The sequence below is a fragment of the Sarcophilus harrisii genome, chromosome 2 (genome assembly GCF_902635505.1).
Source record: "Sarcophilus harrisii chromosome 2, mSarHar1.11, whole genome shotgun sequence".
In the NCBI taxonomy this organism is placed as follows: Eukaryota; Metazoa; Chordata; class Mammalia; order Dasyuromorphia; family Dasyuridae; genus Sarcophilus; species Sarcophilus harrisii.
The window spans coordinates 479,320,679-479,335,658 of NC_045427.1; the positions used below are offsets into that span (position 1 = coordinate 479,320,679).

The 14,980-nt window shown below is 48.8% G+C and overlaps 1 protein-coding gene across 3 annotated transcripts; it reads right to left on the reverse strand.

Moving 5' to 3' along the window:
• Window positions 1-2,003: 2,003 nt before the first annotated feature.
• Window positions 2,004-8,378, reverse strand: PTGES2 (prostaglandin E synthase 2). 3 transcript variants are annotated; one of them, XM_012553876.3, is made up of 7 exons: window positions 7,703-8,378; window positions 6,292-6,486; window positions 5,937-5,992; window positions 5,270-5,419; window positions 3,943-4,143; window positions 3,172-3,289; window positions 2,004-2,663 (listed from the first exon to the last, which is right to left on the reverse strand). In XM_012553876.3, exons 1-7 carry the CDS (start codon window positions 7,958-7,960, stop codon window positions 2,535-2,537), a joined length of 1,107 nt encoding a protein of 368 aa, XP_012409330.2. In that variant the 5' UTR covers window positions 7,961-8,378; the 3' UTR covers window positions 2,004-2,534. The 3 variants fall into 3 exon arrangements, with proteins under 3 accessions (XP_012409330.2, XP_003757426.2, XP_023350041.2); XM_003757378.4 differs by having other exon boundaries at window positions 5,937-5,995; XM_023494273.2 differs by lacking the exon at window positions 7,703-8,378 and adding an exon at window positions 7,441-7,461 and having other exon boundaries at window positions 5,937-5,995.
• Window positions 8,379-14,980: the final 6,602 nt, after the last annotated feature.

Sequence of the window (14,980 nt, forward strand, 5' to 3'; positions counted from 1 at the left end):
ATAATGATCAACTATTATAGATTTAGCTCTTTTCAGCAATAGTGATCCAAGACATTTCCAATAGACTTGAAATGGAAAATGGCAATCAAATCCAGACCGAATATAAATGTTTACTATTTTCACCTATTTTGTTATTGTAGTTTGCTTTTTATTTCATTTTTTCCTTTTTATTGTGCTTTTTTTTTTCACAGCATGACTAATATGGAAATATTTAAAATGGCTGTACATGGGACAGCTAGGTGGCACAGTGGATGGAGCACCAACCCTTAAGTCAGGAGAACCCGAGTTCAAATCTGACCTCAAACTCCTAACACTTCCTAGCTGTCACTTAACCCCAATTGTCTCAGGGAAAAAAAAAAAAAAAAAAAAAAAAGCAATTGTACATGTATAGCCTTGGGGAAGGGAGAGGTAAGGAAAGAAGGAAGAATAATTTGGAACTAAAAATCTTACAAAAATGAACATTGAAAACTATCTTTACATGTAATTGGAAAAATAAAATCCTACTGAAAAGTTAAAAAAAAGTGAACTCTTTGATGGTAGGAATCCTCCTTACCTTTCTTTGCAATTCCAGGACTTAGAACAGAGTTTGAGAGTGTTTAATAAATACTTTCTGATTAACTGATGTGCTAACTCGATAGATCAATATGACACGCACTGGACAATAGGCGGTTTTCATTCAACAGATTTTTTTCCAGAGTTGTGAGGCCCTGTGATGTTCTGAGTTTGCTGCAGGTACAAGCTGGACTATCTGGAGGGGCCTAACATCAATAAGGACTCTGTCCCCTCTGGACCCTGCAAAGGCATTCTCCATAGCAGTTATGAGCATGTCTCTCCTGAAGAGTCATTTGTAGTAATTTGTTTATTAAGGAATCTCAAGTGAGCTTAACATGCCCAGGAGAGGTTCTTTGAAAGAGGACTTTTAAGTCAACATTTTCCTCCACAGAGCCAACAAGTTTTGAATCAGTGAATAAACCATCTATAAACTCTGTACCAGTGGTGCTCAAAACAGTATGGGCAGCCAGGGAGGGAACCCAAGACCCTTTCAGAGAACCTATGAGGTTAAAACTATTTTTATAATGTTAATATACGTTAGTTCCCACTATGACTAATACTGCTGAAATCCTAAGACCAGTTGTTTGCAAAGGCTTTCCCTTGTCTTTTCAGGTCTCCGTTAAAGACATCCAAAGTGGATGTGTAGCTCCTCCCCACAAATCTATTAAGTTGAGAAAGCAAGACCGTGGCTAATTCTCCTGATTTTACCCGAGATCATTCCGGTTTTCAGGGTTGTATCACCTCCAGAACAAATATCCGCATCCCGACTTCAACCCCTTAAATGCTACCTTCACTTGTGGGAGGGAGAGAGAATACGATGGTGGCCAGAGCCCACCATGGGCACAGCAAGTGAAAGGGGGACCTTCCTGAGAAAGAACCTAATTCTGCAGCTGAAGGCAGCCAGGGAGAAGCAGCCATGTTTGCCCCATGTTAAGAGAATTAGAAAGAGGTCTGATGGAAGCAAACACCTGCTCCCCTTAACTTGGCCTGGATTCCTCTAGGCCAAAGCTTCTTAAACTGTGGTCGTGACGCCATAAGGGCCCATGTAGGGATGAGCCTACATGTGGGGAGGTTGCAGAGTTATAATTATCATAAATGTTTGATTTGTATACTTATCCTATATACCCATATACTTGTATATAGCAAATTTCTTGGGTGAAAAGGGGTCTCAAGTGGAAAAAGTTTAAAAAGCCTTGGTCTAGGCCAGAGGCTCTTAAAACTTTATTTTTAAAATAATTTTGTTGCCATTTCAATGGTTTCTTTTGTAATACTATGTGTTTATGAATTTAAAAACATTATTTTGAGAACAGGTCCAAAGACTTCCCCAGCCTGCCAAAGCGCCCATGGCACACAAAGTGCTCCTGCTCTAGGCTCAGCTTAAGATTCTGAAATGGCAGAGCCTCATTTGCATGTTATATTTCATAATTCCATCACAAATCTGGGTCACAGCCTTGGAACAGCAAATCATTTCTTTATTGCAGACATGACTCATAGCTGAGGCAGCCTCTTCTCCAAGGCCCTCCGAGTGAAGCTAAGGAGACCTGGGCCACAGGGAACACGTGGCTCCCATCCAGGGACCCTGGACCTTCTCAGAAAAATGTCCTCACACTCCTATTGCTTCTCCCACAGAGTTCCAGGGCCCTCACCTGCTCCTTCCCTCCCAGACACTCTAGAGTCCAGAAGATCAGTGAGACCCTTAAGGAAGACCAGAAATAAATAGTGAAAGTCCAGGAGCTCTGAGAGGGGTCTCACCCTCCCTGGGGTCAGGGGCAGCCAGAAAAGACTCTCTCCTTTTGCAGCTCGCTGGGCCAGGCCTCTAACAGCCTGCCCAAGACCAGAAATGGGTGGCTCAGGGTTAGAGCGTGGGGAGACGGTTGAGGCAGGGAGCCCTTCACATCGCCCCTGCTCGCCAGCAAGCCCATGGCTCTAGAATCCACAGGTTCCTCAGAAACAGCCCTCCCCAGAAGGGAAGCAAAAGAGAGTCAGTAATTTCCTTGTGCTTTAGCAATAGCTTTCTCCACCCGAAGGTACCAGGGCCCAATCTGAGTATGACACATCATGTCCTCGAAGGCCTCCAGGCCCTCCATCACACGCAGCACACCATACACTGCCTGGCAATGGAAGAAAGGAGTGGTTACAAGGATGCCTACAGGGACACAGAGTTTTTATAAATCCCAACCTTGGAGGTCTCGCCCTTTGGCCCTGACACTAGGCCTCTAAGGAAAGGGAAGCTGGGAGGGACACGGAGTCTCAGGAAAACTACGGTCACACTGCAAGATGTATGGACAGGGATTCTCTAGAAGGCATTGGGACATTAGCTGCAGGGCTGGACAACCAGGGGTTAGGAAACAACCAGGCAGATTTTCAAGGGTTTTAGGAATTATAAATCACCTCCCACAACAAAGCTATTACAATCACCTGCACTTTACAGAGGAGGAAACTGAGACTCTGAGACATGGCCAGTCCAAGGACACCTGTGTGACCTTAGACAGAGGCGGCTGAGCCAACATTTGAGCCCAGGTCCTCTGACTCCAAACCCAGCACTATGAAAGCCTGGGATGGGGGATCCTGGCCCAGAAAGTCCTCCTCCCTTTCCCTGGGACACCCCAAATTTCTCACCAAGTCCGCAAGGTTGGGCTCCTTGCCCCCCATGAAGGGCCTGTCTTTGCCGACAGCTGCCACCCACTGGTTTGCTGCCTGGTACAGATCCTCTCGGACGTCGTCTTGCATGTGGTACCTGGGGGAGGAAGGCCTGAGCTTCAGCGCCGCCATCTCTCAGAGCACAGACCTGCCCTAAGCGGAACACCCGCTCACAGGGCAGCACCCTCCCTCCCCCGCCCAGGGATCATGGCAAGGATGGAGGAAATACTGGGCCTGGAAGGGATCTGAGATCAGCAAGTCCAACCTTCCTGTTTTATAAAGGCAGAAACTGTCCTAGGAGAAGTGGGTTGCCTTGGGTCACATGGTGAATTTGTGGCAGTCAAGCAAAGAATCCACGGGTTCCACGGCTGGCAAATGGAGCAAAGCCAGAAGGAGGGCAGGGCCCCCGGGGAGGGGGGGGGGGCAGGGCTACTCCTCCTGGCTATGGTGCTCTAGGTCTAGGATGAACCGAGAGGGTGACGCACTTTCCCACCACTGTGGCCCTGCCAGGGACTGGGCAGGACCAGGACTTTCAGTAGGACCGGTGCCTACGGTGCTACAGAAGTTCCCCCGGCCTGATGACAAGGCCCACTCTGAACCTCAGCAGCCTGGAGGGCGCGTTTCCCCCAACAATCTCCACTCTGGAGAATGGGGAGCCCGCCCTCCCATCCCCCGCCTCCTGCTTGGGACGCAGGCACCTCACCTGTGCCGAGGGGGCCGGCGCTGGCCCTCTGAGAAGTCTCTGCTCACCTGCTCTTGAGTCTCTTGCTGATGATGAACATGGCGGCCGCGCCCACATACTTGGCCACCGCTCCTTCTATGGCTCCGAACTTGCCTTCATGGACGATGTAATCAAAGGAAGCCAGGGCTTCCGCGGGGGTGCGGTAGACATTGGGCGAGATGAGGTGCACCAGTCGGTCGTCCGCCCACTGCCGCCACTTCATTTCCTCCCTATGGGGAAGGAAGCCTGCTGTGTGGCTGCAGGAGCCAGGTTGTGAATGGGGGGGGGGGGGGGACCAGCCTCAAATCCAGCCTCAGGTACCGGCTGTGAGCCTGGGCAAGTCACTTAAGCTCTGTTTGCTTCAGTTTCCTCAACTGTCCAAAAGCCCCCCCTTGGTGGAAGGGTTGCTGTGAGGGTCACATGACATAAATGCTTCTCCTCCCTCCCCCTGTGTGTTGGGGGAGGGGTGATGAGGCTCCGCCCATCCCCGGGCCCAGCTCAACCCTGCTGCCCTTTTCCATCCAAGGTCCTGTTATTGGGGGTCTTCTGTGAGAGGCGGGGGAGGGGCGGAAGACCTCTTTGTCAGAGGTTAATTTTATAACTGTGGGGCAGCTTAGAAAGTCTGTAGTTTTCAGTCCAGTCCAACTCTTTGGGATTTCACCAGAACTTTGCTTGGGCACTGGAGCGCTTGGGCACTTCCTTCTCCAGGGCATCATAAGGACAAGGAGACTGGGACAAACCAGGTTAAGTGACTTGCCCAGGGTCACACAGCCAGAAGGGGCTGAGGCTGCACTATGAGCACTATGGCGCCACCTAGCTGCCAGGCCTGCTAGGAACTGGCAATCACTTTAGATCATGCAATCAGACTTGGAGCTGGCCTCAATCACCCTGTTTCACAGACTGGGAAACTGAAGAGCAAAGAGGAGTCACCCTCCCAGGGGATGGCAGGTCTGGAAGCCAGGCCTCTCCTGGTCTTTTCCTCCGACATCACTGACTCGGGGGCAGCTAGGCTGCCCAGGGGAGAAAGAGACCCGAGTTCCAATGTGACCTCAGACACTTCCTACTTACTAGCTCCATGACCGTGGGCAAATCACTAACAGGAAGGAAGGAGGGAGGGGAAAAAGGAAGGAAGAAAGGGAGAGGGGGAAGAAAGAAGGGAGAGAAGAAGGAAGGGACTAAAAGGAAGCAAGGAAGGGGGATGGAAGAAAGAAGCCACATCATATGGCTCCACTCAGCACCTCCCGTCCTAGGAGAGTCAATCCCACTAACCCATCCCCTTCTGCCTCAGCGCAAGGGGCCACAAAGCAAAAAGAGATTCTTCTTGTTCTCAATGTCCCCCCTGTCCTCACAACTTACGTTCGAGCTTCCTTCCCGCTGTATAGCCGCCGGCTCTCCTTCTCATTCAGCATGAGCCAATATTTATTGTTAAACTCAGTCACCTCTTTCCCCTGGTCATTCACTGCCTTCATGGGTGGGTAATAGGAGATGATTTCCTCCAAGTTCTTCCTAGAAAATCAGAGTCATGAGCTTATCTGCCCATTGGCTGCTGCCTCCTCCCAAACAAGCCTCTTGGTGAGTCAACCCCCCTACCAAGCTGCATAAATACCTCCCTTCTGCCACAAATCTGTTCCTTCAACTACCCGTCTCTGGAAAAATATGAGTAACTCCATTACTGGAGCCACTGGGGGAGACGTGAGGCTAGAGGGATAGCTTATAGCAATTGGCTCAATTTTTAATGCACGAAGGGTTTTTCCAATGGATCTCGTTCCCCTCCTCTGCAGGTAAATGAGATAAAGTACAAAACGGGAGGGACCTGGTATAGATACACAGAAGGATCATCTAACTCAAGAGCCATGGAAAACTAGAATAAGTACACGGAAGAATGTTGTTCCATTCAGTTTCCCTGGACAAACTTGAATGCCTAGCTTCACCCCCATCCCACACTGCAGCTCCAAGATGGATGAGATGACTTCTGGAGGTCCCTTCTAACCTACAGACTCTATAATTCTCCAAAGGCCCTTACCCAGACAACAGGTACGTCTTGAGAGCGCTAATGATCACGGAGGAGTCGTTAAGTTGCTGCTAAAAAGAGAATTACCACCTAGTTCAGGGAAGAGTCAGGCTCTACAAGATCCCAAAACATTTTACAACCAGAGGGTCTTGGTCAGAGATGTGGATCAAGTGGAAAGGGGAGGATAGGAAGCATTGTCAGGGGTCAGAACAAGGGTCAGAATCCTGTGAGAGGGTGGGAGGAAGTCCTCATACTGATACCTTCAGCCCTGAATCCCCACATCAGTTGTGTTCCATATAAAGACCCAAAGTCAAGAGCCCAATTTTGTTCCTAGGAAATGGGTATGGGGATGAACAGAATCACTTACTAGTAATTCTCCTTCCTGAGCAAGTAGGATAGGAACCTTTCTGTAGGAGGAGAATTTGATCTCCTGTCTCCTGACAGGGTTTACCTCCACTACCTCATACGGCAAAGCATGGAAGTCCAGGAAGGCTCGGACCTTGCTGCAGAAGGGGCAAGTCTTGTACTGGTACAGAGTCAGCTGCAGACGGCCCTCGGCAAGCTGCACACAGGAGACAGTGTTCTGTTAGGAAGGGGACTCGCTCCAAGTTCAGTCCCGGGAATCGTACTTTTCCAAAAGCATTTCTTTAAAGGAGAAATTGGGTTAAAAAGTACATTTAAGGCAGCTCTGAGCACGATGACAAATATCCACAATAAAGGAAACATCACAGTGCAGACCAAGATGTCTTAACCTTGTTTATGTCAGGAACCCCACTGTCAAAGGTGAAGTCTACTGACTCTTCAGAATGTTTTCAAATGAAGTAAGGTTACAAGGGAAAGCAATTATATTGAATAATGCATTTAAATGTGTGAGATAAAATGCATAATTTTACAAAGGAAGGCAATCATATCACAATAGTCGTCAAAATATTTTGAAAAAAGTCAAAAAACAAGTTCACCGAACTCCTGAGGGATTGAAATGACAGCTAGTACACACATGTTACATGTTACTAACACGTAACATGTTACTCTGTGTTACTCTGCCATGACCTTCTTTCTGGATGTAATTTCTTCTCTAAAATTAATGAGTCGGTCTGGGTGGTCTCTAAGACCCTTTCTCATTCTCGTTTCCCCCGACACCTTAACTGTCAGGATGATTGAGACAGCAGTCAAAAGGAGATCCGAGGGAGGGTAGAATGGGGAGTTTTGGCTAAACCAAATTGTGCCTCAGTGACTGTAGAAGAAACACCATGAGGACTCCTTAGATTTTATCAAACACGAGCTTCAGGTTTTTTAGCATCAGCTGACGGAGCCCCCACCCCCTTCCGCTCCCGTTCCGTGTTGGGACAGTCCCATGCTCCCTACACCTCACTCCATCCCCAGCAGCAGAAGGGAGGAAAGAACACATTTGGCCGCGATCATCCTTCAGGCGGGCTCTCCCCGAGGAGGTTCTGGGGGTCCCCTGAAAAGAAGTGGAGACCAAGCCCAACCCCCTGGTTTTGCCGAAGGGACTCACCCAGAGGCACTCACGCAGCGAGGTGGTGCACAGGACTCGGGCGTCCCGACCCCCAGCTGTGCCTCTGCAAAACACAGACCGAACCTGGGGCCCGGCTGGGGCTTTGCCCTAGGAGACCTTCCCCTGTACCCGAAGGCGCTTCCGGGGGCACGGGGAGGACGGAGAGAAGCGGGTGGGCAGCTAGGGCCCCCTGCCCCCTGCCCTGCGGGGCCCTGCCCCCCCCCTCCCACGCGGTGGGGGCGCTCCCCCCAAGCTCGCTCACCTCGGGGACCGCCTGCTTGGCCAGCTGCTCCTGGGACTTCAGACGGCCCCACACCGTGTGGCCGATCCCCAAGACGCCCCCAAGGGCCAATGCCGCCACCCCCAGCAGTCTCGGGGCCCCCTTGGACGCCGCCCCGGGCCACCGACTCGCCGCCCCGGAGAGCCCGGCCCGGCTTTGGCCCGGGCCGCCGCCCGGCTTCCAGCCCACCGGCCTCGCGTAGCGCCAGCCCGCCCGGACCACGGCTATGGCCACAGCCATCTTGGCCGCGCACGGGCTGCACACTCGAGGCGGGCGGGCTCGAGAAACAAAGCAATCTTTGACCTTAAAGGGGCGTCGTCTCTAGGCCCCGCCTTGGCCCTCTAAAAGGGCCTCGAAAACGCCCCGGAAGGAGGAGGTCAGCCGTGCTTCCGGACGCGGGCTTCGCTTCTAGACCGGTCCCGGCGCTACCGGAGCGGCTCCCGAGCGGAGCCCCGGCACCCCCTCCCCCGGCCTGGCCTCGCAGGGTTCTCTCGCGCCGAACGGGCGGAGGATGCTGCGACCTCCTCGTCCCGCCCCAGGATTGAGGCCGGAGAAGTGGGGGTGCGCTGGGGGACCCCAGGCGGACGCGGAAGCGAGCGCAGAGGTTCGCTTCCGGGGCAGCTCAAGGTCACTCCCGCAGCGGCACTAGGGGAGCCCAGAGCGGACTCAGAGGCCGGCGCGGTCGCGGTGGGGCGGAGCCAGGGCTCTGCCCGGGAACACTCGCTTTGAGGGTCACCGATGGAGGGCATCCGTGATGTCTCGGGCTACACGGCCTGCCCCGCACAAAACCCGCGTCCCGATCAAATGCGCCAAACGACTGAAACTGCCGAGGCTTTGCGTTCCGGCGGTCCGAGTTCTAGTCCGGGTTCTCGTCTGCCTGTGAGAGATTACGCTTTAACCTCTGAAATCGCCTTCGGGAGCTGAAATGAGTGCAAGGTGGGGGCGGGGGGGGGGTCCGGCCTCCCGTTCGTCGTCCAGGTAACAGCGGCTAGAGCGCTTTCTCTTCGCCGCAGCTCTAGGAAGAGGTGCCGTCGTCCATCCCCCTTTTATACATGGGCAAAGCAAGGAAGACATAGAAAAGGCAAGCTCAAGGTCACACAGCTGGTGTCTGATTGCACACGTGACCTCTGGTCCTCGAGACGGCAAGCAAGCTCAATGATGGAGTTGTGCTGCCTTGTTAAATGTGCCTGAGTATTTGCGATCCCATTTGGGAGTTAATGGCAGAGACAATGGAATGATTTCCTTTCCTTTTTTTTTTAATTAAAGCTTTTAATTTTCAAAATTTACACCCCCCCTTACAAAAACCCTGTGTTCTGAATCTTTCCCTCCATTCCCCTCATCCTCTCCCCCCCAACTGGCATATGATCCAGTATATGTTAAACATGTGAAATCCCTCTATACGTATTTCTACAAATACCATGCTGCACAGGAAAAATCGGGTCAAAAAGGAAAAAGAGGAGAGAAAATAAAATACAACAACAAAAAGAGTGAAAATGCTATGTTGTGATCCACACTCAATTCCCACAGTCCTCTCTAAAGAGTACTTTAGAGTACTCTAAAAGCTGCCCAAAAGAATTAGGATTGTACAAAAGAAAATTACTCCAACTGCCTCTGATCTAATGCCACTTTCAAGGGCCTAGGCCTTGCCCCTGAAACACTGGTCTAAAACTGAATAGGAATACAGAGAGTTTTTCTTCCAGCCAACTTATATCTCGTAATCTTTTTTAAGTCTGTTTCCTCACCTGTAAAATATGAGTTGGACTAAATGATCCATAAGTTACTTTTAGCTCCAAATCTATGAAATTATAGATAATATGAAAGTAGATGGTTCATTTCATCACAAGATTGACGGGGGTGAAACTATGTCCCCTTTAATCTGTAAAAGAAGGGAGATTGGGGTCTCAAGCCCTCCCCTGGGAAAAAGCATACCTTCCCAGACAAAGTTAAGTGGCTTCATTCCATTTGATGCTGTTCTAGTCAGAGTTGTGAGAATCCCTTGTGGTCGGGTCCAACATGAAAGAATCCAGGACCCCAGAAATATTAGACTGGCAAAAGGAAGTTTATTGGCACTGAGAAGTCAGCTTTTGTTAGGACTTGGGTGACTTCTTCAGTGGCAAGGTCCTAGCAGAGAAATCCTGGTAGAGAGATAAAGAGGGGTTAATGCTGAGAAGAGAATGTTCTCACAGCAGGCAGGGGTCCTGGCAGATAACTGCGCCAAAGAGAGGTCCTTTGGCATGGCATGATTCTGCTTTGAACCCCCAAATTGCCCTTTAATAGAAGATCTAAGATTGAAGTTTCAATTGAATGAAGTTACTGCCCCCGGGGCCTAGATTTCTAGTAGAATGAGATTAGAACTTAAAATTCTAGCTAAGTAGGAGAGGTCCTGGACTAATTTTCAGTTCAATAGAGGGTGCAGCCAGCTACTCAATAGAAATATCAGGTCCAGATCTCCAGCTAAATGAGATCTCTTAAGTTGGAGCTAAGTAGGAGTGGTCCTGGGCCAATCTTAATAACTGCCCCAAGGGTGGGTCCCTTTCAGGAGAGTTTGAGGACTTACCCCAAAAGTCAAGAGGACAGTTTTGAGGAGGAGAGTTTCAGGGTTCCCCCTGTCAAATTGGAGATCAGTCAAATCACCCTCCACTGATCTTTTGGGGGTGGCCCAGATCCCCTTCAGGGAATTCCCAGACTGGGAAAAGAAATCTGTTTGATGGTCCTTTATTGATTAGCCCAGATAACTCCCAGCCGCAGGCCAAGATGTATCCCATATAACCACAGATCTATTAAACACATCTTCTAATGAGGAGTTTTACCTATTACGAAAGTCTCCTTAGTGAACAATAAAAATCCTTTTTTGCCACAGATTTCGGGATTCGTGAATTATTTTGCATTGGACCTGCATCTTTGAGCACAAGGAATCTCTCCCCCTATTCCCACACCTCAACAAGACCATTGGAACTGGCCTCATTGTTTTGTAAATAAAAAGCTAAAAAAAACAAAACAAAAAACAATAATATTCCATAACATTCATATACCATAATTTACTCAGCCATTCTCCAATTGATGGGCATCCATTCAGTTTCCACTTTCTGGCCACTACAAAAAGGGCTGCCATAAACATTTTTGCACATGTGGGTCCGTTTCCCTCCTTTAAGATCTTTTTGGGATAGAAGCCCAGTAGAAACACTGCTGGATCAAAGTTTGATAGCTCTTTGAGCATAGTTCCAAACTGCTCTTCAGAATGGTTGAATCAGTTCACAACTTTACCAATAATGTATCAGTGTCCCTGTTTTCCCACATCCCCTCCAACATTCATCATTATCTTTTCCTGTCATTTTATGATTTGCTATTTTCTTCTCCAGCTCCTGTTACAGATGAGGAAACTGAGGCAGACAGGGAAAAGTGATTTGCTCAGGGTCACATAGCTAGTGTTTGATCCTGGATTTGAATTCAAAGAGAGGAGCCTTCCTGATTCCAGGCCTGGGGAAGGGATGGATGTAAAAGAGGTACCAGATGTGGGGATATGATTTAAAAGAGTAATAAATTGGGAAAGCATAATTGTAAAAGAGTATTACACAAAGAGTATAATATTCTGTTACAGTTTAATCAACCTGAAGAAATCAAGTCAGACATTCATCACAGTTAACAAAGGTTTACTATGTTATTTATGTGAAAATAGCTTCATCGGCTGAAGTGAATGCAATTTGACAAGGCAGTCATACTGAATGAGCTATTTCCATTTCAGGAAACACAGTTTTTAAAGTCTCAGGTGAGCAGAGACAGGAACTGGGAAGTAAAAGGAGGAACCAGACAGGAGTTTGGAGAGAGAAAACCATGATCAAGGAGGAGCCAGGTGGAATCCATCTGGCTGATGAAGTCCCAGACCTGTCTAAAAATGTGCCAGTCAAGATCTCTGAGGTAGTAACTTTTTTTTTATTGTTTTTTTTTTTCCTGGTTATACATGTGCATTAACTATTTTAATACACATTTCTTTATGAATCATGGTGACTGTCTTTAAAGATGCTAACTAAACAGTCCCAGAGACTATAGTTCTAGACAAAGGATAACTGGATGATTAAAAGTTTCAGAATTTCCCTCACATTATTGTATACAAACAGGATAGTCTGGGAGAACTAACTTCCTTTTTGTGCCGTTTTGTTTTCTTGATTATGGTTGATAATAACAGGATGGACTCCTTTTAGCACTTCCTGATTAAGGAAGAGAATAAGCTGATTTTAGAGTACTCTTCCACATCTGCCCAAAAGAATTAAGATTATAAAAAAAAAAAGTTACTCCAACTGCCTCTGATCTAATGTCACTTTCAAGGGCCTAGGCCGCCCCTGAAACACTGGTCTAAAACTGAATATGAATAGAGAATTTTTCTCCCAGCCAACTTATATCTCATAATCTCTTTTAAGTCTGTTTCCTCACCTGTAAAATATGAATTGGACTAAATGACCCATAAGATACTTTTTAGCTCCAAATCTATGAAATTATAAATAATGTGAAAACTCGTACACCTACATTAGTGTTATTGATGAGATCTAGATTTGGGGTACCTAAATCAAATTAGAGTTTAATTGAGATCTAGTGGCAGGTTTAGGGTACAGAGAGTCAAATAGAGCTCCCCTGTAACCTCTTTGGATTTGGTGCAAGGATACAGAGTTAAATGAGGTCTAGTAGCAGCGCAAGAGTCCCCTGTAAAGGAATTGACAGGCCTGAAAACTTAGATTGATAAAAAAAGGTTTATTATAGGGTTTGGAAGTAAGGTTAAAAGAGGTTTATTATGGGTTTGGAAGTAAGGTTAAAGTCTAATTAAAGAAATAGGTGAAGGTAGAGAGAGGAGGGCAGTGGAAACAGAGTTCCAGTGGATAGAGGCTCCTTGGAATGCCAGGTGTAAGGCTGGCATGTTTGGAACCTCTGCAAAGAGAGAGCTCCAGCTTGGCGCTTTTATAATGAGAAATTCAGCTAAAGGGACCTGTGGGTGGAGTTCCAACTTGGCTTCTTGCTGGGTTTCAGGGAGGGCTAGAGTTTGCTTGCTGGGGGTTGGGAAACCTGAGCAGATCATTAGGATGGGGGCTGGGACAGCCTAAGTTAGCTCAAATCCGATGGGGGCTGGGACAAGCCTGGATCTTTTTTTGGAATTCAAAGGGATGCTTTTGACCAGGATTTGGGAATCAAAGGTCCTGGCTTCCTGGATTGATAAATCAATCTGAAAGGACTAGTTCCTTAAAGGGACCGCAACCTGCATCGTTATTACCACCTGATGCTTCAACAAAATTGGTGTGATGATTATCTCCCCATATTTCCTTTGGCACTGAAAGGTCAATCCTAGGGACACTGATGCTGGTTAAAGTCAGACTCCAACACCAAATGGAAGAGAATATTAAATCCAATTCCTCTGATTCCTGGGCCCCAGCATATAATTAGTTATAAAAATGGAAACGACACCATGAGATATGATGGGCTAGGAGGAGAGATACCACATGACATGAGGAAGAGGTGAAGGGAAAGAGGCTATCAGACAGAGTGCTGTGGTGGGCTATAACCCTAAGAGGAATTCTGCAATGGTGTGAAACATTGATAGAGTTATAGGGAAAATTTAACTTCCGGTCTTTGCCATAACTTAGATTTCTTGGCCTGACACAGCAAAGGGCGAGGGGTAGAGGGGAGAATGGGGCCATGGGACTATGAGGTATTCCTATCAGTGCTCTTCCCTGTCTATTCCAGGGAACAATTCCATCAATATTTCATTCTTTCTCTGCCAATGTCACTCAGGATCTTATCAGTGAAGGTAGAATGTATCCCAATGCAAGATCTCAAAGTCTCATATTCAGCCCTGCCAGCTATTTTCCTAGAAGTCTCTAACCCTCTCTGTGAGCCTCATTCCCCCCACCCCATCTCCCTCCCCATCAAGCTCATACAAAACTGTTACCTAGGTGAGGCAGAACCTCATATCATGGTGGTGACTCTCCCTCTGTCCCCCAATACCTTTCAGTAGTCCCACAACTTCTGTAGCCAGCTAGCTGACCCCAGGTCACTCCTCTCCCCAGAACTGAGCCCTGTGCTATGGAGAGGGGTGGAAGAGAAGGAATAGGAAGCCCTCAGAAGGCACAATGCTGATTTCCAAATTTGTAGTTTTTGAGTTTTCATCTTTTTTTTGGGGGGGGGCAATCGTGGTCAAGTGACTTGCTCAGGGTCACAGCTGATACCTGAAGCCAGATTTGAACTCAGGTCCTCCTGACTCCAGATTCATTATCTCCTTTATTGATTTTTGATTGGAGATAGATAAGAGACAGACAGGCAGAGCTTTTGGTGGAGAGGAAGTGCTGGTCTACAGTAGATCTCCAAGGGACCACCACAAGGCAGGAGATATCTCCATATCTATCCATATCAGAACCCCACACCAGCCGTCTCCCAATCCACACCGCTAGCAGGCCTGGGCTGTGCCAGCCAAAATAAATCCCAGCTTTTGAATATAGGGAGGGTTCCTTTCATAGGCACAGACACTTTACAAAATTACTTCCAATTGTTTCGTTAGATCCTTAAAACATGGCTGGAAGAGACACGGGCAAAGAAAACTTACTGGGACTTAGAGAGGGAACTCCCTAGCTGCCACACTGCTGGTGACTGAGCGCATGTGTGCTTAGGAGCCAGGCAGCAATGGAAGCCTCCCTCCTCCAATGCCATTCACCACCAAACCTATTTAAGAAAGAACATCACTCCGTGAATGCCAGCCTGCAGAGCTGGGGGGGGGGGGGGCACTCAGACTGTGTGGCCCCTGCAGAGAGCCGGAGCGGGGCCGTGCAGACCGATGCCCGCCCTGCAGAGAGCCGGAGCGTCACCAGACGACTCCTCCAGCTTCTAAGGAGGGCGGACATTCATGGGCAGAAGCCCGGAAGGGAGTGGGAAATGTTTAGGTTTCCTAGGCGACAAGCCTCTGACTTCTGGGGAAGGAGGCCGGCTGGGACTTCATGCCCAATAAGTAGCCGGAGGCGCCCCGTGACGCCAAACCCGGCCTTAAAATGACTGCTTCCCCACGGCCCTGCGTGCCTCCTTCGCGACGAAGAGCAGGAAGAAGCGCACTCGCCGCCTGGCTCCACGGAAGGGCGGCAGTGCCCAGTCCCACGCTCTCCCGCCCGCGGCTCCCCGCCTGCCTTTCTGAGACTAGAAACAGAAGCTTTATTCCTACACCGGGCCGGGGACCTCGAGGAGCCCAGTTTGGAGTCAGGTCTCCCGGAGCGAGCTCGCCGGACGGCAGCC

Excerpts from the sequence above, each read along its gene's own strand:
- PTGES2 (XM_003757378.4), bottom strand. The coding sequence starts at position 7,960 with ATGGCTGTGGCCATAGCCGTGGTCCGGGCGGGCTGGCGCTACGCGAGG. Across the intron at positions 6,487-7,702 it reads CCAAGCAGGCGGTCCCCGAG|CTTGCCGAGGGCCGTCTGCA; the intron begins GTGAGCGAGCTT and ends TCCTGTGTGCAG. Across the intron at positions 5,420-5,936 it reads AAGACGTACCTGTTGTCTGG|GAAGAACTTGGAGGAAATCA; the intron begins GTAAGGGCCTTT and ends CTGATTTTCTAG.